Source organism: Melanerpes formicivorus, unplaced genomic scaffold, assembly GCF_026170545.1.
Source record: "Melanerpes formicivorus ecotype bairdi unplaced genomic scaffold, bMelFor1.0.p_v2 SCAF_5, whole genome shotgun sequence".
Taxonomy (NCBI): Eukaryota; Metazoa; Chordata; class Aves; order Piciformes; family Picidae; genus Melanerpes; species Melanerpes formicivorus.
Genome location: NW_027142357.1, coordinates 21,562,303 through 21,583,821, shown reverse-complemented (window position 1 = coordinate 21,583,821; position 21,519 = coordinate 21,562,303). Strand labels below are relative to the sequence as shown.

The 21,519-nt window shown below is 40.8% G+C and overlaps 1 protein-coding gene across 3 annotated transcripts in view; it reads left to right on the top strand.

Moving 5' to 3' along the window:
- The window catches only part of B3GALT1 (beta-1,3-galactosyltransferase 1), a 182,930-nt gene extending 162,100 nt beyond the window's left edge, over window positions 1–20,830 (top strand). For all 3 annotated transcript variants that reach the window (XM_068138713.1, XM_068138710.1, XM_068138711.1), the window contains 2 exons: window positions 12,172–12,209; window positions 15,818–20,830. In XM_068138713.1, the coding sequence (XP_067994814.1) occupies window positions 16,047–17,027 (981 nt within the window). In that variant the 5' untranslated portion in view covers window positions 12,172–12,209; window positions 15,818–16,046 and the 3' untranslated portion in view covers window positions 17,028–20,830. The remainder of the gene's footprint in view (window positions 1–12,171; window positions 12,210–15,817) is intronic.
- The last annotated feature ends 689 nt before the right edge of the window (window positions 20,831–21,519 follow it).

The following is a 21,519-nucleotide window of genomic DNA, read 5'->3' as shown; positions in this document are numbered from 1 at the left end:
TGAGAAGAAGGAACAAGAGCTAGGAAAATAACCAAAAAAAACCCAATTAAAATAAAAAGTCAGCATAAATCATCTCAAAATCTCTCTCTACTTGGAGTTCAACTAGTCCAGCCAGTGGACAGGGGGGAAAATGGAAATGGAGCTTTTATGCAGTTTGTGCATATTTTTCACAGAATGAATTAATGTCTCACTGAAAAGGTGATCTTAGGTTGGCACTTCAGGCAGCCTTACTGCCTGGCTCTGGAATTATTCCCATTGTTGTTCACACAAAGGGAAAATAAACTCAGCCACTTGGCTCTCTGAAATATATGTCTAAGATCACAGCTTAGAAAGGAAACTAAATGGCAGATGGCAGCATCTCAGCATCTTTGCAAAGTATGTGCACTCTGAGCTATACAGACAGGCAAATTAATTTGTTCAAAGAAAAAGAGAACTTTTCTTTGAGTAAGAAAGAGCAATAAAGCATTGAGTTCTCTTTAAGGCAGCTCTTAGTTACATTGTTACCACACAGCCAAAAAAAAATTCAAGAAAATCTTCACGTCCTTTTTGCTTTGGGGCACTACCATTTGTTACACCAGTAGCAAGAAATTCTTTTAGAATTTGAAATTTTGTGCATTTAGATTGTTTGTCTTCCCCGCACCTTGAACCCCACAGGCCTCACTCTACGCATCTCAGGCAGGGTTGCCTGTCCTCCTTCATGTACCCAGCAGGGTTTAGCCAGACATTCTGCCCCTCCAGCAGCTCTTACCCTGATTTGCATGAGTGCCAGGAAACCAATTATTTTCTCCCAAGGAACAAAACAAATCACTGCTGATGTTTGCATCAACCCTCTTGTTTCTGGGATTCTTCCATATGAGGCAAGTGAGTCAGAGCACACCACCTTCCTTGGCAGATAGAAGCCACCAAGGAGACACTGGCTTTGTCATCTAACAAACTCCTACTTCAAGCATTTGGTTGCACAGCAAAGCAGTGCTCCTCCCATGGCCTGTGTGATGCCTCAACAGTTGGCCTGACAGCTGCTTTACTGCATTTCATACCATTTTTGCTTTCTCCTGCCTTTGATATCAGAATAGCTAGGAAATAAATGGAACCATGGAGTCCAAACTGCTTTAAAATCTCTTTTGTTCAAGAGCTCTCTCAGAGTAGAATAATGCTGGAAGACCATCAAAAGTAAGAGAAGGGTTTAGGATGTTTAGCATTCCTGACTACTGTAGTGATTTAAATCAAAACAGATGGGTTGACCTGTTCTGTTCCCCCAACACATGAGTAAGGGAACAACAATACAAAAAACCTCCAGGTTGAGACAAAAAAGAGTGAGATAAGAGTTTACTGAGCAAATCAGTCATAGTACAAAACACACAATTACTTTAGCCTATTTGCAGGAAAAGCAGGGTGGAAAGCAGCATCAAGTAGATGCAAGTGATTTAAAAGCCCAAGCCAGAAAACTTCTCCCCCATCCGTCTCTGTCCCACTGCCATCTCAGTGGAAGAAAGTCAACACCCAAAAACCTGGAACTCAAAAGCAGGACCCAGAACAGGAAGCCTCCCATGTTACATCCTGAACTTCAAGCCCCACAATACTTTGCTCCAGACAGTACTTTCATTTTGAAATTGTCACGAGGCAGGATAGTATCAATAGCAGCAGACTAAAACTCAGCCTATGACACTACTTATACAGTTCTTTAGGATTTAAAATTTATGCTTCCTAGTTAAACTTCAAAAGTACACATGAAGGACATCTCTAATTACATAAGTGATAAGAGTAAGTTTAAACAACAATTCAGATTTACTGTTCACCAGAATGCAGTTGTTCCTGCAGCTTTATTAGGTACCTCAGATTATCAGCCACATCACAGAATGTTAGGGGCTGGAAAGGACCTCCAAAGATCATCCAGTCCAACACCCCCACCAGAGCAGGATCACCTATACCAAACCACACAGGAACGCATCCAGGCAGGTTTTGAATATCTCCAGAGAGAGAGATTCCACAACCCCCCCTGGGCAGCCTGTTCCAACATACCATTATCCTCACAGTGAAATTTTTTTTCCTCATGTTTACACGGAACTTTCTATGCCTCAACTTCCACCTCTGCCCCTTGTCCTGTCATTGGGCATCACCAAGAAGAGCCTGGCTCCATTCTCTTGGCATTCGCCCTTTACATATTTATAAACATTAATGAGGTCACCCCTTAGTCCCTTCTTCTTCAAGCTAAAGAGACCCAGATCCCTCAATGTCTTCTTATATGGAAGATGTTCCACTCTCAATTTTTGTGACTGTGCTGGACTCTTTCAAGCAGTTTCATGTGCTTCCTGAACTAAGGGGCCCAGAACTGGATGCAATGGTCCAGACATGGCCCCACCAGGACAGAGAAGAGGGGGAGGAGAACCTCTCTCAACCTACTAACCACATTCCTTCAAATACTCCCCAGAATGGCATTGGCCTTTTTGGCCATAAGAGCACATTGCTGGCTTATGGTCATTCTTCCATCCACTAGGACCCCCAGGTCCTTTTCCCCTTCACTGCTCTCCAACTGCCCAGCTGAGAGATAAGAGTTATTAACTGAGAAATTCCCACAAACTGTTCATCAATAACAATGAGAAAACTTCCTTAGCTTTTGCCTACACCAGCTCCCATAGGGCTCAAGATAAACTGTGACCTGAGCACAAATGAAAAGCTGTTATCTGGCTGAGATACCCAGGTTTCTTTCGCTAACAGACAACGTTCACAATTTTTGTGAAGGATAAAAAAGGCAGACAAATAAAGAAACATTGTTTTGGGAAAGAGGGTGGGCTAAGTAGACATATTTGATAATCCAGAATGGGTTTACAGTTTAACTAAGAAGGCAGCAACCCACTTATGATCCCAAACACTGCTTTTCAAACTGTATTTCCACCGAGGATGCAATTTGCTGCATTTCTGAAAGACTGTAGAAGAATGAGAGCAAATTTACTCATGTGGATTCATAAGGGTATATATTTACCAATTTACTATAACATGCACTCCATTTGATTCATGGAAAAAAAATACAGTTAGTATGAGCCCACTTTTAAATCCTGTCTGCAAGAGATACAGCCTCGTGTGGTTTGTATGCTCAATCAATGTGTAAGTGTAGCATCATGCAACGGTCCTTACAGCCACAACTTTCAGAAAACTAAATGCTGACAAATTGTCTCGGGTCATGTCTGTGAAATGTTCTATATGTGCTTGTTGAAAGAGTCTGACATCACCGTGCTGTAAAGTGTTAAAAGCTTTGCAAAAAAACTACTGCAGCTGAAACTTTCATGTTCAATCCCCAGTAAATGTAAGTTTTCATGTAAGCTTAAGAAAAATCCCATCTACTATTTATTTACAACAAAGAGAAATAAAAACACGTTTCTGGTGTTCATTGTAAAGGCAATTACATATGGCTAAAAGCCAGAAGTGCTAGCCCTCTGCTGGACTAAGCTGCACTGGTATGACTGTGAACATGTACACCAGCAGTTGCCCATTACTGGAGCTTCCTAGCAGGAAAGCACCACCTCATGTATTTCAGACAGATGACCAAGCCAGTAATATGTCATTTCAGCTCAATTTAGTGCTGAGGAGTCAAACTAGAGCTGCAGATATTTCATAAAATCATAGAATGGCTTAGGTTGAAGGGATCTCAGAGATCACCCACTCCAATCTCCCTGCCACAGGCAGGGATGCCTCTCAACTAGACTCAGCTGCTCAAAGCCTCATCCAGCCTGGCCTTAAACCCCCTCACAGAGGAGACATCCACAACCTCCCTGGGCAGCCTATTTCAGAGTCCCACCTCTCTCGTACTGAAGAACCTCTTCCTAAGATCTGAACCTACTCTTCCTCAATTTAAAATCATTCTCTCTTGTCCTGTCACTAGAAACTCTTGTGTAAAGTCCTTCTCCAGTCTGTCTGTAGGATGCCTTCAGGTATTGGAAGGCAGCTATAGGGTATTCCTCTGGGCTGAACAACTTACAGCTTCCTCAGCCAATCCTCACAGCAGAGGTGTTCCAGCCCTTGGATCATCTTTGTGGAACTCCTCTGGACTCATTCAAACAGCTCTGTCTCTGCCAAGTTTAAGGTGCTGCTACATGAAAACAATACCCAGAAATGTTCCTGTACACCAGGGAATCTCAATCATGACTAACCAATGACACCAGGAGAGGGAAAGGAGGTGGGGGGGGGGGAAGTGTCTTCCTCAGCAGTGTTGTCACATATTGGAAAATGAATAATCTGGCTTGAGTAAGGGACATATTTTCCAAGTTGAAGACAAAAGTTGGTTGTTTGTTTTTGTTGGTTTTTTTTTTTATTTAACCTACAGATCCATGAGAGATAGGTGCAATTTTGAATGCAGCAACAGCTAGCACTAAGTGTTGCACAACTACTTCATAAGGGGAATTATACATTTGAAGCTTGACTTATAAGGAGCTCACAGTGACAAACCAGTCACAACATAGCTTCACATTAATGTAATGCAAACATGAAAATAAACACTAAACTGCAACCTGCTCCTGGGTGAAAGAGCAAGGCTTTGGGACCTCTTCAGTACGGTGAATATTTCCAAGGAAAAGGAAAAAAAAGAATGTCCATATAGTCCATATCACAGCATCCAAAAATTTGCTTGAGCATCTGATTTTATCTAATGCCTTTTCTTAAGCACAAAATGTTGAAGCTGTACTGTTATACAATCACCCAAACTCACTGTTCACAATATTTTCTACCCTCATTGTGGTGGAAAGAATGAGTCAATGTGAATTCTAGATATTTTTCAGTCTTTAAAGTCAAATTTTCTCCTTCTCATATACAGGTCAAAGATACAGAACAATTACAATAAATATAGGTATCATAAGAGATACACCTGAGATACAAAACAATCTCTCCAGTAGCTGTCAGTAAGAACTATGCTCTAAGGTTATAAAAATGCATTGACACATAGCAATAACCATTTGTTGTTTCCAGCCTGACGTGTCCCCACTTTTGATGAAGTTAAAAGCAAAGTTCCCCAAGCATCATAACCAATACCTTGATGAGCACATTCAAAACTATTTTAGAATGTTTCCCAGCAAATCTGAAAGTCTTAATTGCTTTTACTTTTTCACCAGTGTCCCTAATAGCATGTGAATTATGGGGAGTAGACTCATGATCCAGTTCAACAATTATCATCACCACAGACACTGCAACTGTGATTTCAGGTGTTCCAGGTGTTATTACTCCTCACTGTTGTGACAAAGATTAACTGGGAATGGCAGTGCTGCTAGGGTAGGCATCTATATAATCAAGGCCACAGTCATCTGTTCTTGGTGTCATAACCTAGACTACAATTTCACAGGCACTACTATGAATACAAAGAAAATTAACCTTATTAAATTTCACTATTTAAGGCAAGTTTGTTTTCAAACTCCATTACCTGAAGGTAATTTCGCTTAGTGATTCTAGTAATAAATTACGTTAAATATTTCCATGAGTAATAAATATTTTGTTAAATCTGTTCTAAAGGTTTTTCCCAATTTATTTATTTTTTAAAGTCAATGCCTCAGGTGACATTTTCTTTATCCTATTATCCTAGACTTTCATTAGATGCAAAATATTGTAATCAATTTGGTAGTAACAAGCACTAAGGAATCTTGCTGTGAGATCTCACAATAGAGTAGCACAATAGGTAAAGGAAATAATGGTTGTGGCTTTGGCAACCCAAAGTGAAATATGTTATTTGCAGTTTATAACCATACTGAGATGCAATTTACATGTTATAGATGTAACAGGACACAATTAAGGTCATTTGTGATTACATATCTCAACATGAAGTCAGTCTTTTTTCAAATTCTTTCTGAAAAGCATTTGCAAGAAAAAATGCACAGATCTGACACTTGACATCTCCTGGGCAAGTTTAATTAAAAAAGAAAGAAAGAAGGAAATAAAAGGAGGTCAGGGTGGAGGGGAGGGGGTGAGAGAAAGAACAAGACTTCTGCTTAAAATTATTCTACTTTTTTTTTGATCGTCATTCTTTTTCTCTCCCCTAATTAGTGCAAAGAATATATGCTTACAATGCCTGCTATTTAAAGTCAGCAGCAACTCTCCCCTTTACCTCAGCATGAACTGACTCCAGGTAAATCGCTTGCAAGCAGCAACATAGCAAAATAGAACTGGTGATTGATATGTCACAAGTTCTAATATTATTTTGAGTTGAGTAAAATCTAGCTATTAACCACTCTAGATTAGAATCTGACCAAGCATAGCCAGTTTGCTGAAACTGTAGAAACCCATTCATCATATAGACAGGCCTCGGGGTCTGTTTGTCCTTTCATCACCTTCCACGTGGACTGATCTGTGTGATACTACTGTTGGAAATACTGGAGAAGACCAGGTTGTCACAAGCATACAATGACTATAACCAAATTATTGCCTTGAAAAAAAAAGAAATAAAAATTGCATAATTCATTCCTAAGCATTAGATTAAAAAATATATTAAAATACAGTTTTAGTGGTTTATGTAGACTGACTCAGCACTTCCTGAAAAAGAACAGAAAATCCTGCATTTTATAGAGATATATTCACTGAAAAAGTATGAAGTGGAAAATACAGAAAAGACACTCAATGACTATAGAATCACAGATAGTTAGGGACTAGAAAGGACCTTAAAAGATCATCTAGTCCAACCTCCCTGCAGAGCAGGATCACCTCTACCAGATTGCACAGGAACGTATCCAGGTGGGTTTTGAAAATCTCCAGAGAGGGAGACTCTACAACTCCCCTGGACAGCCTGTGTCAGATTTGCTTTCATGTAGAGTTAACTTTTAACTCTTAAGAGTCTCCACAGAAACCTCTTTAAAGGTTGAGGAAATTTTGGTGGTATGGGCACATTTACTGGAAATTCTAAAACTTGCATTTTCCCTATGTAAGACTTAGAAGCTTTTCATAGATCTCCCTACTACATAGCCAATCTTACCTTTCATATTAAGAGCAACTGGAAAATACTGACAAATAATTTATAAATCCCAAACTTATTTCCAGAGATTAATTTGTTAGCTCAGTGATTAAATACAGCGTAAACCATCTGCAAATCAGTATTCATTAAAAGAGAACTGTTAGTATGAAGGTATCCTTTGTGCAAATACTTGCTTTCACATTCAGTTGTTGCCTAAGGTAAAGCCCATCATCAATATTTCTGTGAACAAGTAAAAGATTCTCAGTGTACAAAGGGCATACCTTAAAACATAGCCTAGGTCTCAAAAAAAAAAAAAAATATTTGTCCTTGTTGCCTTTGAAGGAAGAGGAAAGAAGCCAGTCTTTTAACATGTGACAGCTGGGACTCCCCAGAGCAGAACAACTGGGTTTTCTTAAAAACATGGACCTGAAATGAATGCTTGTGCTTTTCTCCCCCCAGGCATAAGACTGGGGCTCCTTTCCACATATATTCTAGATAGAAAGGTCTTCCATTGCAGTACTGGTTTGGCTTCAGGGCCATCACATCCAGTCATAGCAAAAGCATTTGGAGTATTTAAGAAACCCTGAAATGAAGATGCTAAAGATGAGCTTGCAATCTCCTTTTAAAAAACCTATGTCATCTGTCCAGAATTTCCTCAAGAAATAATGTGGCCAGCAGGAGCAGGGAAGTCATTGTGCCCCTGTACTCAGCACTGGTTAGGCCACACCTTGAGTACTGTGTCCAGTTCTGGGCCCCTCAGTTTAGGAAAGATGTTGAGAAACTTGAATATGTCCAGAGAACAGCAACAAGGCTGGTGAGAGTTCTCGAGCACAAGCCCTATGAGGAGAGGCTGAGGGAACTGGGGCTGCTTAGCCTGGAGAAGAGGAAATTCAGGGCAGATGTTATTGCTCTCTACAACTACTTGAAAGGAGGTTGTAGACAGGTGGGGGTTGGTCTCTTCTCCCAGGCAACCAGCACCAGAACAAAAGGACACAGTCTCAAGCTGCACCAGGGGAAGTTTAGGCTAGAGGTGAGGAGAAAGTTCTTCACAGAAAGGGTAATTGGCCATTGGAATGTGCTGCCCAGGGAGGTGGTGGAGTCACCATCCCTGGAGGTGTTCAAGTGGGGAATGGACATGGCACTTGAAGCCATGGTTTAGTTAGTTATGAGGTGTTGGGTGATAAATTGCACTTGATGATCTCTGAGGTCTTTTCCACCCTTATCGATTCTATGAAATTACTGTGAAAACACACAGCCAGGAATATAACAGCATCCTCAGATTTCTTTGCAGATGTGTTCATAATGCTCAGGTTAATTATCTTCTCAACAAGCTTTGGGTAATCATCACATACTTTTCTTGGGTAATTTAAGGACTTCATAACCAGTGAAGACATTTCAGTGTCTTGGTTTATACACAGATAAAAGCTATGACCATAGATAATTCTTACAAAAAAATCTCTCTTCAGGGAAAATGAGAAGACTTTGCTACATTTAGTAAATAATTTAGCAGCTGCATTCCCTCCTTTGTTTTTGTTTTTCTTCTCCAGGGAAGAGAATAGGTACATTTTGTCAGAGATGTACAGTATCACTTTGACTTGGTTGTGCCTCAACAGGATCCTGGGTGTCAGGATGAGCAGCTGTGGCCTTCCTCAACTTCTCACCCAGGGCTGTCCACAGGGCTCAGAATCCTGACTGCCTCCACTCAGCACTCAGGTTATGCCTTAACAGTAGATATGAACACCATATGGATTACAACTACAGTGACATGCCAGACTCCAAGAGATGTGGTTTCTGTTATTTGCATCCACCATGATCTTTTTTCCATAATGCAACTGCACTTGTATAGGGTAGGCTTTCTTGAAAGAAAAAGATCAACACTCTCTCAGTAGACAGTAATGTTCCAAAATATTGGCAAAATATTGCAGTTTGACAGTAATGTTTGATGAACTCATTTGACATCTGTCTGAAAACTGCCTGAGAACAGTTTGCAGGATTCTCAAATGCGCTCATTATCTGGAGGATATTCTTGACGTGCAGACAGCTCATAAAAGGTTTGCTGCAAACACTCCATCTCCATCAGGTCAATTACTTACAGAAGTTAACAGAGTCATGCTTTTTGTGCTCTGAGTGGTTTCTCTGGATCACACTCCATGAGCTTGAATAGTGCACTTAAGTGGGCAACTTTGAGTCACAACATGGAAACACGATGCTAAGCATTTGTTTTTTATGGCCATCTCCACCAGCAAAGCTTGAGCCTTTGAGTACTTACTGTATGGCAACCAGTTTGGGAAAAGGGATAGATTGAATTAAAATATTTTTATAACAAGGATCCAAGCCCTGCTAAAAAGCTTTCTTCCCTCTCACAGAACAGTGCCAATATCCTGAAACCTGAAGTACCTTGTCCTGAATAATTTTAGAAGATACCTTCAACACAGGAATATATTACAAAAGTCTGAATTAGGCACTTGTTGAGGTCCTAGGTGAGTTAACATCTTTAATAACAGAATTTGGCAATCTCTGAAATTCTTGACTACTGTATCATCACAAATTATGTATTTCAGTGCTTAGCTCAATTTCCCTGACTAATCAAGCTATGTATTTTCTTGCTTGTGCAAGCTAAACATTATTGGAATTCCTGTGCAGGAACAGTGTTCCTGGAAATAATTCATAGAAAATTCACCCTTTGGTCAAGAAAGTACTTGACAGTTACTTATCTAACCTCTGCTGTGATCCTACAAAGAGAGAGATCAGTCCTGAAAGTGACAATAAAACAGCAGAATATGACTCCTCAGCAAATTCCAGTTTGTATTTGCACTGTCAATTTTGTTTGTGCTATTTTCTTCCAAATCTGGTCCCCATGTATAGCAAAAAGATCAGGTAAAGTAGGAGCATGAACTTTAACCTCCTTCTCACTACAGAGCAGGAATAGCAGAGACAGCCCTCATAAGAAAACAGGGAACTTGCTTTTTGGTTTTCCTCTCAATCTTCCTAAAAAACAAATTACATCTAAAATGTCAGGAAACTACAACCAGTTCACTCTTAACAAATTAATACGTGCTTTACTCAAAAATTACCTCAGGGATGGTGTAAAATACTCCAGACCAAAGAACACTATCTAAACTCCTCTTTTTTTCTTTAAAGCAAATGAAACAAAGTCAACAAAACCCCCCCACACACACACAAAACCCACCCAAGCACCAGAAAAGCCCCCCAAACAAAACACACAAAGAAAACCCACCAAAACCAAGCAAATAAACAAGAACAACAACAACAAAAACCCAAACAACAACAAGACACACCAAAAATCCCACCACACAATAAAACAAAATGCAACAGAAAAAGGTAAACTTATTTCAAGAGACAGCAATCTAAGGGCCAATATAAGAAATATTCTTCCTGGACAGTTATCTGCAGATTTCATAACAGACCAAAAAAAAAAAAATCCCTAAAATAGCTTGGAACCTTTTTCCAAAATGATGGAAGGCTTTTGTTGCTTCTAATCCTTTCAAAGCACACAAGACTGGACATCACAGACATGACCCTGCTGGACTGAAAACACAATTTACATAGTTTTGCAGTTTTTAAAAAGCACTTTCCCTTTCCCTCTGATATCTGCACTTTTATTCAAGAAAAACTGTAGAGCTATATACATTCACTTAGAGCATGCCATGTATGGTTTCCTAAAATAATTCATCATATACAGAATATTAGAAATATTTGGAGACCTTAATTCCAGAGCCTATTAAATACACTGATCTACATAGCTCTCATTCCACATCTCCAATCAATGACTGCTGTATTTCTTAACATAGCTTTCTAGACCTTACATTCATGTTTTCATTATGTTATGGCATTTCATGCTTAGTGATTTCCCCTCTGGGTTTTCCAGTGGTGTGGTTAAAGGAAGAAAACCAATCTACCAGATCAGGGATGTGTTTTGCTTTTCTTTGAACTGTGTTCCTTTGACCCCAGTGGGCTGTTACAGCAGGACAGATCAGATATTACAGTAGCATTTGTGTATATATTTATCACAACTAAGTTTATTATGTACATTTGTGCACCAAGATCATTGTATTTTGCAGCCCTATCAGGCAATTAAGGGCCTCACTTAAATAAACTGCTCCCAAAGATTTACTGTTACTGCTGGTTGGGAAAAGATCACAAATCCCAAGTCTTGTTACAAGGGGCAAAGGAGATCACAGTCAATCTCTACCTCATTAAACTACTGTGGTTATAGGGCAAAATCAGTTGAAACTGATGAAGCTCTGAAACATGCCACAACTTCACCTTATATCCTGTTTCATGGAAGGAGAGTATGTGGGTTCTGCTCATTAAACAACTAAAAGTACACATAACAAAGACTAGTAGGACAGTGCCAGCTGTAAGTATCTATACGGAAATTATGGTCTCTGCATATTTAGCAAGTTTTCATATTGTTTCTCTGCTGGTTTAAGCCTTAATGTGAAATAAGGACACAGCCTGTCTAGAGGGGAGCTCTGTCTGCACAAGCACCACATCACCTCACAGGAGATGCTGCTGTGGGGCCATCTCCAGGGCCACACTCTCAACTGCTTTTAAAGAAATAAAATAAAGAGACCATACATATCCAGCATGGGGGAAGCATGGGCTCCTTCAAAAGCATTCCAAGCAACATGTTGAAGTGGTGTGAAAACAGAAGGGACATTTCTAAGGCAGGGCTTCTATCTTTTTATCTGAATCCACATATATTTTGTTCTATGAAAAATAAATACTAAATATTTCAGAGATCCTTGTGTAAAGCTTATCTGTTGCATGCTTCTATCCTTAGTTCTGAAGCAAGACAATGGTAAAACCCAGAAATGTGGAGCCTACAGGCACTCTCTAGCTGTGGGTGTGCCTTGGGGGCGTCAGCATTCATGCAACAGGCTTAAGGCAGCTTGTCTCTCTTCCACAAAATGCTGATAAACAGAGCATGTTTCCTGGGAACCAGTTAATAAAAAGGAAGCTTCAGGGCTGGCACATTCCCCAGATGCAGAGAAGCCTCAAAGCTTCCTGATGCCAGAGGCAGGACTGGCACAGCAGCAAAGGGCCAGCAGTGCACAAGCCCTAGACTGGTAGGCAAGTCAGCTAGCAAAGGAACAGTGTGAATAGGCTGCCATTTAATTACATGGCATACAAAATGATGTTTGCTCATGAAAAGTACACTGTTTTGGAAGGGACAAGAGAAGGAAGCCAACAAAAATAACCAAAATGTTTTACCTTATTTCTAGACTTCTATGGAGTCTGCTTGGGCACAGATCTTTACATGGTAAGAAACATATGCATCTCTCTCCCTCCTCTGTCCAATTCTGGCTGATACCAACCAGTCCATTTCTGTCCAATTTCCACAAAACCAGGCAACATTTAGACAAAATTAGATTTGTAGGTATTAATATGCATAGTTGACACCAATGCTATTAATCTTAAAGGGGGAAGGGGTTGAAACCAGTCCCCCCAGGCTGGGGTCTGGGGGTGATAAGCCAGAGCCAGAGGTGAAACCAGCAGCCCGGCTGAAGTGCATGTACACTAATGCACGAAGCATGGGCAACAAACAAGAGGAGCTGGAAGCCTTGCTGCAGCAGGAAAGTTATGATGTAGTTGCCATCACAGAGACGTGGTGGGACGACTCACATGACTGGAGTGCTGCAATTGATGGCTACAGGCTCTTCAGGAGAGACAGGCAAGGAAGAAGGGGTGGAGGGGTGGCCCTGTATGTCAGGGAGGCACTAGATGCCATTGAGACGGAGATTAGGGATGATCGGGTTGAGTGCCTGTGGGTAAGAATTAGAGGGAAGGCCAACAGGGCTGACATCCTGGTTGGAGCCTGTTATAGACCACCCAACCAGGAGAAGGATGTTGATGAGTCATTCTATAGGCAGCTTAAGGCTGTCTCAAGATCGCCTGACCTTGTTCTCATGGGTGACTTCAACTTGCCTGATATCTGCTGGGATCTTAACATAGCAGAGAAGTGGCAATCTAGGAGGTTCTTAGAATGCATGGAGGACAGCTTCTTATCCCAGGTGCTGCGAGAGCCTACCAGGGGCAAGGCTATGCTTGACCTCCTCTTCACCAATAGGGAAGGGTTGGTGGGTGATGTGGTGGTCGGAGGGTGCTTAGGGGCCAGTGACCACGAGATAATTGAATTCTCATTATTTGGTCAAGCTAGGAAGGGCAGCAAGAAGACCTCCACTCTGGATTTCAGGAGGGCGGACTTCAGGCTACTCAAGGAACTAATTCAGAGGGTTCCTTGGGATAAAGCCCTTAAAAACAAAGGGGTCCAGGAGAGCTGGTCCTACTTCAAGGAAGAACTGTTGAAGGCTCAGGGACAGGCTGTGCCAATGTGCCGGAAGATGAGCCGCCGGGGCAGACGGCCAGCCTGGATGGTTAAAGAACTTTTAATGGAACTAAGGGAAAAAAAGAGGGTGTATCACCTTTGGAAGAAAGGTGAGGCAACCCGTGAAAAATTTAAGGATGTTGCTAGGTCTTGCAGGAAGAAAATTAGGGAGGCAAAAGCGCATTTGGAGCTTAGTCTGGCCTCTGCTGTGAAGGACAACAAAAAGTCCTTCTATAAATACATTAATAGTAAGAGGAAGGGCAGAGACAACCTCCACTCCTTGGTGGACACGGAGGGGAACGTTGTGATAAGGGATGAGGAAAAGGCAGAGATACTTAACACCTTCTTTACCTCAATTTTTACCAGCAGGACAGAATGTCTTCCAGACAGCTGGCCTGCAGAGCTGGCAGAAGGAGCCAGGGAGCAGCATAGTTTTCCACTGTTCCAAAATGGGGTAGTTGGTGATCTGCTCAGCCACCTGGATCCCCACAAGTCCATGGGACCAGATGGGATCCATCCTAGGGTGCTGAGGGAGCTGTCAGAGGAGCTGGCCAAGCCACTCTCCATCATTTTTCAGCAGTCCTGGCTCACTGGCGAGGTTCCAGAGGACTGGAAGCTGGCCAACGTGGTGCCCATCCATAAGAAGGGCCGGTTGGATGAGCCAGGGAATTACAGGCCTGTCAGCCTGACCTCAGTGCCAGGCAAGATCATGGAACAGGTCATCCTGAGTGCAATAACACAACACTTACAGGATGGCCAAGGGATCAGGCTCAGCCAACATGGATTTAGGAAGGGCAGGTCCTGCCTGACCAACCTGATCTCCTTCTATGATCAGGTGACCCGCCTGGTGGATGTGGGGAGGCCTGTGGATGTAGTTTACCTGGACCTCAGCAAGGCCTTTGACACCGTCCCCCATAGCAAACTCCTGGCCAAGCTGTCAGCCCATGGCTTGGACAGCAGCACTCTGAGCTGGGTTAGGAACTGGCTGGATGGCCGAACCCAGAGAGTGGTGGTGAATGGTGTCACATCCAGCTGGCAGCCAGTCAGTAGCGGAGTCCCCCAGGGATCAGTGCTGGGCCCCATCCTCTTTAACATCTTTATTGATGATCTGGATGAGGGCATTGAGTCTATCATCAGTAAATTTGCTGATGACACCAAGCTGGGGGCAGGTGTTGATCTGCTAGAGGGTAGAGAGGCTCTGCAGAGAGACCTCGACAGGCTGGACAGATGGGCAGAATCCAACGGCATGAGATTTAACGCATCCAAGTGCCGGGTTCTGCACATTGGCCACAACAACCCCATGCAGTGCTACAGGCTGGGGTCAGAGTGGCTGGAGAGCAGCCAGGCAGAGAGGGACCTGGGGGTGCTGGTTGATGGTAGGATGAACATGAGCCTGCAGTGTGCCCAGGCAGCCAAGAGGGCCAATGGCATCCTGGCCTGCATTAAGAACAGTGTGGCCAGCAGGAGCAGGGAGGTCATTCTGCCCCTGTACACTGCACTGGTTAGGCCACACCTCGAGTACTGTGTCCAGTTCTGGGCCCCTCAGTTTAGGAAGGATGTTGACTTGCTGGAGCGAGTCCAGAGAAGGGCAACGAAGTTAGTGAGGGGCTTGGAACACAAGCCCTATGAGGAGAGACTGAGGGAGCTGGGGCTGCTTAGCCTGGAGAGGAGGAGACTCAGGGGTGACCTTATTGCTCTCTACAACTACCTGAAGGGAGGTTGTAAACAGGCAGAGGTTGGTCTCTTCTCCCAGGCAGCCAGCACCAGAACAAGAGGACACAGTCTCAGGCTGCACCAGGGGAAGTTCAGGCTGGAGGTCAGGAGGAAGTTTTACACGGAGAGAGTGATTGCCCATTGGAATGGGCTGCCTGGGGAGGTGGTGGAGTCGCCGTCACTGGAGGTGTTCAGGAGGAGACTTGACAGGGTGCTTGGTTACATGGGTTAGTTGATTGGGTGGTGTTGGGTGATAGGTTGGACGCGATGATCTTGAAGGTCTCTTCCAACCTGGTTTATTCTATTCTATTCTATTCTATTCATTAAAAATAAAGTGCATTACTTTTCATTCTTTAAATAGAATCATAGAATGTGCCAGGTTGAAAGGGACTTCTAGAGGTCATCTAGTCTAATCTCTCTGCAGTAAGCAGGGACATCTCCAACTAGATCAATAAAATAATCTTTAAATGTCCTATAGCATATTTTGAAAGGTTGTCCAGAACAAATGCTAAAAAAGTAAGAAAACACTAGAAATGAGAAAGTAATTTTGTGATTTTAAAGGCAAATGAAAAAAAAAACCAATATGATATGCATGCATAACTTTTTTTTTAATTGTCCTCTATGAAAACTATCATAAAAGCATTACTTCAGTTATACTGCTATATTCTAGTATATTATCTTGCATTATGGTACCTCACAAGAAAAGACAGGATATCTGAGAAATGCATAAAGACACTTAGCTTGCTAATGGCCAGTCACATTTAAGCTCATTTTCCTTGCCTAAGGCTTTTCTGATACAGCAATAAAATATTTTTCTTCATATTTTTCAGAAATAACAGAAACCCCCCAAAAATGGAAGTCGCTGCTACTAAAAGAAGAAAAGCTGAGTATCATCAGGGTTAATAACTACTATGTGAGATCCATGAATGATTACAGAGTTACTGTTCTATATCGAACTTCCAAGCCTCATTAATAATATGCTGCCTCCCCAGGACGTAGGTGTGCCCACAGTACAAAGGCTATTCATTCATCACGTGGAATAGAAGAGCTGGAGAAACAATGGCTTCAAAGGTCTCATGCTTATACATTCTGACAGTAGTTTGTTGGGCAAGTGCTCTTTGGTACTTAAGTATAACTCGTCCTACTTCTTCCTACACTGGCCATAGACAGATCAGTAGCATATCTATAGCCAGAAAAAACGTTTCCTTTGGCAACATAAGAACTCGACCTATAAATCCACATTCTTTCGACTTTCTTATCAACGAACCCAACAAATGTGAGAAGAGTGTCCCTTTCTTAGTCATTCTTATCAGCACGACTCACAAAGAGTTTGATGCAAGGCAAGCCATTCGAGAAACATGGGGAGATGAAAACAACTTTAAAGGAATTAAAATCGCCACGCTTTTTCTCCTTGGAAAAAATGCAGATCCTGTGTTAAATCAAATGGTAGAGCAAGAAAGCCAGATATTCCATGACATTATTGTGGAGGATTTTATTGACTCTTATCATAACCTCACTCTGAAAACGCTGATGGGGATGAGATGGGTAGCAACATTTTGTTCAAAAGCAAAGTACGTTATGAAGACAGATAGTGATATTTTTGTAAATATGGATAATCTTATTTATAAGCTGCTCAAACCTAATACCAAGCCAAGGAGAAGGTACTTCACTGGTTATGTTATAAATGGAGGACCAATAAGAGATGTTCGCAGTAAGTGGTACATGCCAAGAGATTTGTATCCTGACAGCAATTACCCACCCTTCTGTTCAGGCACCGGCTACATTTTTTCAGCTGATGTAGCAGAACTGATTTACAAAACCTCCCTTCATACCAGACTTCTTCATCTTGAAGATGTATACGTTGGACTCTGTCTTCGGAAGTTGGGCATTCACCCCTTCCAAAACAGTGGCTTTAATCACTGGAAAATGGCCTACAGCTTGTGCAGGTATCGCAGAGTTATCACTGTGCACCAGATAACACCAGAAGAAATGCACAGAATTTGGAATGACATGTCCAGCAAGAAACATCTCAGATGTTAAGATTTTTACTGATGTAAATACCTTTTTTAAAAAACAAAAAAAGTAGTCATTTAATCTGGTTATTTTTTGACAAAGCAATCTGATGATTTACAAGTTAAACTGTGGGATGCTAACTATCGAGGATTTTTAATTACTGACTTCTCATTTTGACTACTGGTTTACAAACTTTAGGCTCTTTTCATACGGACATTACACCAACCTGAAGGATCTAGAGTCAAATCATAGGTTTTTTTTAATATTATCCCCATCACATACATCAGTTCCCACATCTGTATGTAAAAGGACAATAATAAACTACTATGAGCTGCTTAACAGTTATGCCCCAGCTACTGAGATAAGACTCAGGCCCTAAGAAGGGAAGAACTACAAACACACTTCTCTTCCTATTTTGACACTTAAACCATTTCTGTTTAGAGTGTTGTTGGTAAAACAAGCAGTATACATTTCCACTGACCTCACAGACCTACCTTGACATGCATATGTTACAGTATAATGTGCACAATTCCAGAACAGCTTACTGATGGCATAATGGCAGAATTTAGACCAGTAACAACATCAATGTCTCACAGGCCTTAGAAACACGGTGTGGTATATTTTCAATCCACCAAGTGATATTCTTTTATTACAGAAGATATCCATTTCAGCCTAATGTAGTTCCCAAGAGATCTAATACAATTTTAAAATTAAATATGTACATGAAAGACAACAGGGGAGATGTCTCATGTTTAAGAGTTTTTCATACAAGTTATTAGTATCTTTTAATTTCAAAGCAAGTGCAATGTCTCTCATTAGTATCAGTGGATCTCTCAATTAAATGTCTTGCACAGCAATATACAACTATATTGAATGATAAAAGCATCAACAGCAGCATATTTCTTCAACGTGTGTCAGAGCAATATTTACCTAAGGAAAAGTAACACAACAGCAATTTTTTAAGGGTATGCTTGACTTTTTGCTACAACACACATGAATGAGATCCTACCAGATTTTTAATGGTATAGAAAAGCAGAATTTTGTCTGATAAAAGAATGCAATCAATTTTCTGTTCATTGGGAAACAGAGTACATAAGAGGGAGTTACAACTTTCAGAGCAAAATGGAGAGCTTTTAGGAGCTCCCTATTAAAGAAAAACAAATTCTAGCCTTTGTTACAAATTTGCAGCCTTCAGGCTACTCATCTCAGAGCCAATATGCACTGAGATCCTGCTCAAGAGATCCCCAGAACACGTGACAAAGTAAATACACAAAATTTCATTCAAGAGTCCTAATGTTCTCATGTTCTGAATACAAATGTTGAATGAAGTGTCATGTGTGCGGGATTCGGCTAGGGTAGGGTTAATTTTTTCACAAGTTATTTCCTGGGAAATTCAAGCCATCTCCATAGAGGGTCATTTTCTAGCAAAGACCTAAATATGACATCGCTTAGCAAAAACTTGGAATATAAAATTCAGAGAAGTTACAAAACTGATTAGATGTTCTATTAGCTGTTGATTACTCACACTGTCCACAGCACACGCAAAACACTCACTTCAGTTACATATAGCGTATGAAAAACTGTTCCGTCTACATTTTATTCAGGATGTCTATAAAGCTGTCAGAAATTAACTGAGAATTTAAATAAAAATTCTGAACTGATTTTGCCACAGCTGTACATAGCACTTTATAACAAAACCAGAAGAATGAAGACGCTACCCTAAAAGCTTTTTCATGGCAAATTCTTATTCACAGTCTTATTCACAGACGCAGCATAACCATTTTGAGAAGAACTGCTTATAAGGTTAAGTGCACTTGGCCTTCAAAATGCAAGCTGTAGTTGTGAAGCTATTTCAGATCTAAAGGTGAAGCTAAAACACTGACAACCCAGGTGTTACTGCTAATCAACAGGAGCTTTTGCACCCTTCATACATGAAAATCAATAATTCTATATGGAAATACAGAATCTCTTGAAGTGTAATTGAGCTTTATCCTTCCCTAGTTGACCTAGTCCTTGTTATAGTTGCTTTTGCTTCCTATCAAACTTGGAACTCCAGCTAAACAATGTCCAATTGCATAGATAAATATATAATGCATACACTGACTAAATGAAGTTCAGCCTTCCTTATCCGAGCCCCAGAATATGCTTAAGAAGGGGATGGAAGCTGGAATTCATCCCCAGCCCTCTGCTAAGTCAGGCAGCAGGGACACCATCCTACCGGGAACATGCTTTGTAGTAAATTCAATCCACAGGCTGCAATCACTTGTGCTATCCCTCTGCACTGTGCAGTAACTTGGTGTTTCTGAATCCACAACCAAATGGATTGGTGGCCTTACTTCTCCTGCTGATACTTCTGTGGCCTTTGGTTAGTAACCAAGAAGACAGCAGGGCTCCCAGTCCACATACCTCAGGGCTCTCAACTAACATGGTAGCCTTGAATTTCTCCTAGTACAAGTAGACTACATTCAGGATTGGAAGATATACCTTGAAAATAGTTATCTGGAAAAAATAAATTCCTGCCATTTATCAATAGATAGATCAACAGAAATGTAAATGTTCATTGTGAAACTGATGTACATATTTCTAAAGCATTTTCTTCTGTATTTAGCTGTATATATGTGTAGAGTCTGCTTGCTACATAGTATTCTGTTATGCATGGAATTGAGTTAGGCATTATATTTGTCAAGTGTTTCAAGAGCCTTAAGCATGTGTGCCCTAACTTTTGAATGTACAAGATCTTTTTTCTTTTATTGTCAAGTGAATTTAAAAGAACAGAACCCTAATTTTCTACCACTACTAATTTTATGATACTAGACTTCACTATGTTGTTACACTTACATACCAAATTTATTATTTACTCTCTGCTCAGAAATTGCAGTATTGCATTCTGGAGCTAGAAAGGGAGCAATACATCTACTTACAGGTACAGCTTACTGTTCCACTCAGTAGTATTTGTGCCACATGGGGAACTGTTAACAAGTAAGTGTTTGCATAAGCCTCTTTTAATCAAAATAAATATTTTTGTTACTTTAAAGGCCATTTTGTGTCACTGGGCATGGGACAAATGACAACTTGGTTAAGACATGTTGGCTTCTAGTCACTTCTAAAGTATGACTATAACCACATTTTGGTGCCAAAACATACAGGGACAAAGCACATTGAGGGAAGCAGCTGGGGAGAAAGGGGAAACGCCTCTCTTTAGGAGGAGGTTTTCCATGAAGCTTTCTTTTTTTTTGCCTAAAACCATGGGAGTATTTAAATAGAAGTCTCAAGGTTCATTTTCCATATTTCCTAATGATAATATTAAATATCACTTTTGATTCTTTTTTTTTGTTGTTGTTGTTATAATGTAGATGGCAATGGCAATTTGTAAATGAAGAGTGTAATTAACTAGAAAAGCTTGTCAACAGTAACCAAACTTTAGGTGTATCATTATATATGACTGGCTGTACTTATGTATTTATTTGTCTAAATTGTATATATTGTTTCATCTATAGTGTCTGTAAGAGTGCATTCCTTTAGATTAGAGTATTTACAACTTTGTGGGATTGCCAGCAAAGCTGCTAATCAAGATACTATTTTTTTGTATCAATGTCAAATAATTTTAAAAAATTAAGAACAAACTCAAAAGAAAAATTGACAGTGTCCTGTAAGTTTTCTTCTTCACTTCTTTTTAGAAATGTAGATGGTATCATCTGAAAATGCAATCCCAGTAAATAGACTCATTTGTCATAAGGAAAAATACTGTGCTGTAAAAGCAAGATTTAAGAAAAAAATGGAAAAAAATAAACACAACAAAAATATTACTTTTATTCATTATTTGTGCAACAACTTCATCAATCTCATGCTCACACTGATCAGGTGTACTACTTCAGTTGACAATGACAATCTTGAAACAGCCATGGCAATATGCAGCAAATAGCAGATGGGTTCATCATCAGCTTCGCCCTGTTCAGCTGCTTTGGTGCCCCCCAACTAACAAGAGCAGTTGGGAGTTTTAAGGTAGCAAGTCTGTTTGATTCCCTTAGCCCTGCAACATGTACATTACACGGCCCTGCACTGGTACCATAGCACATACGCTTGTGGCCATCTCAAGCTACATGCAGAAAACCCAGAAAGCACAAGTGTGCCAAAACCTGCTGGATGACCTCAAGGAGAGTACCCATATGGAGGGAAGGGGTCCTCCCTGGCTTGACAGCCTGACTTTGGTTTCCCCAAGCCCTCAAAAAGCACTGAATACATCCAGATTATGCAGTTAGTGTTTGTCTCCTAGTACAAATATACCTAAATGCCATTTTATCCGATAGGAAGGCCTGTGTGAACTTAGGGCACTCACATCAACAGAAGAAAACATCCTCCCCTTTTTTCTATACAGAAAGAAATATAAAATCTCTTTTACTACTGGTTTCAGAGCACATTCATGAAACTGAGAGGAGAATGACACATGCATCTGAGAAGAAATGTAGCTTTTGCAAACTGAAGTATGGGGTGTTTTTTTTATGGTCACCTGCTTCAGAAG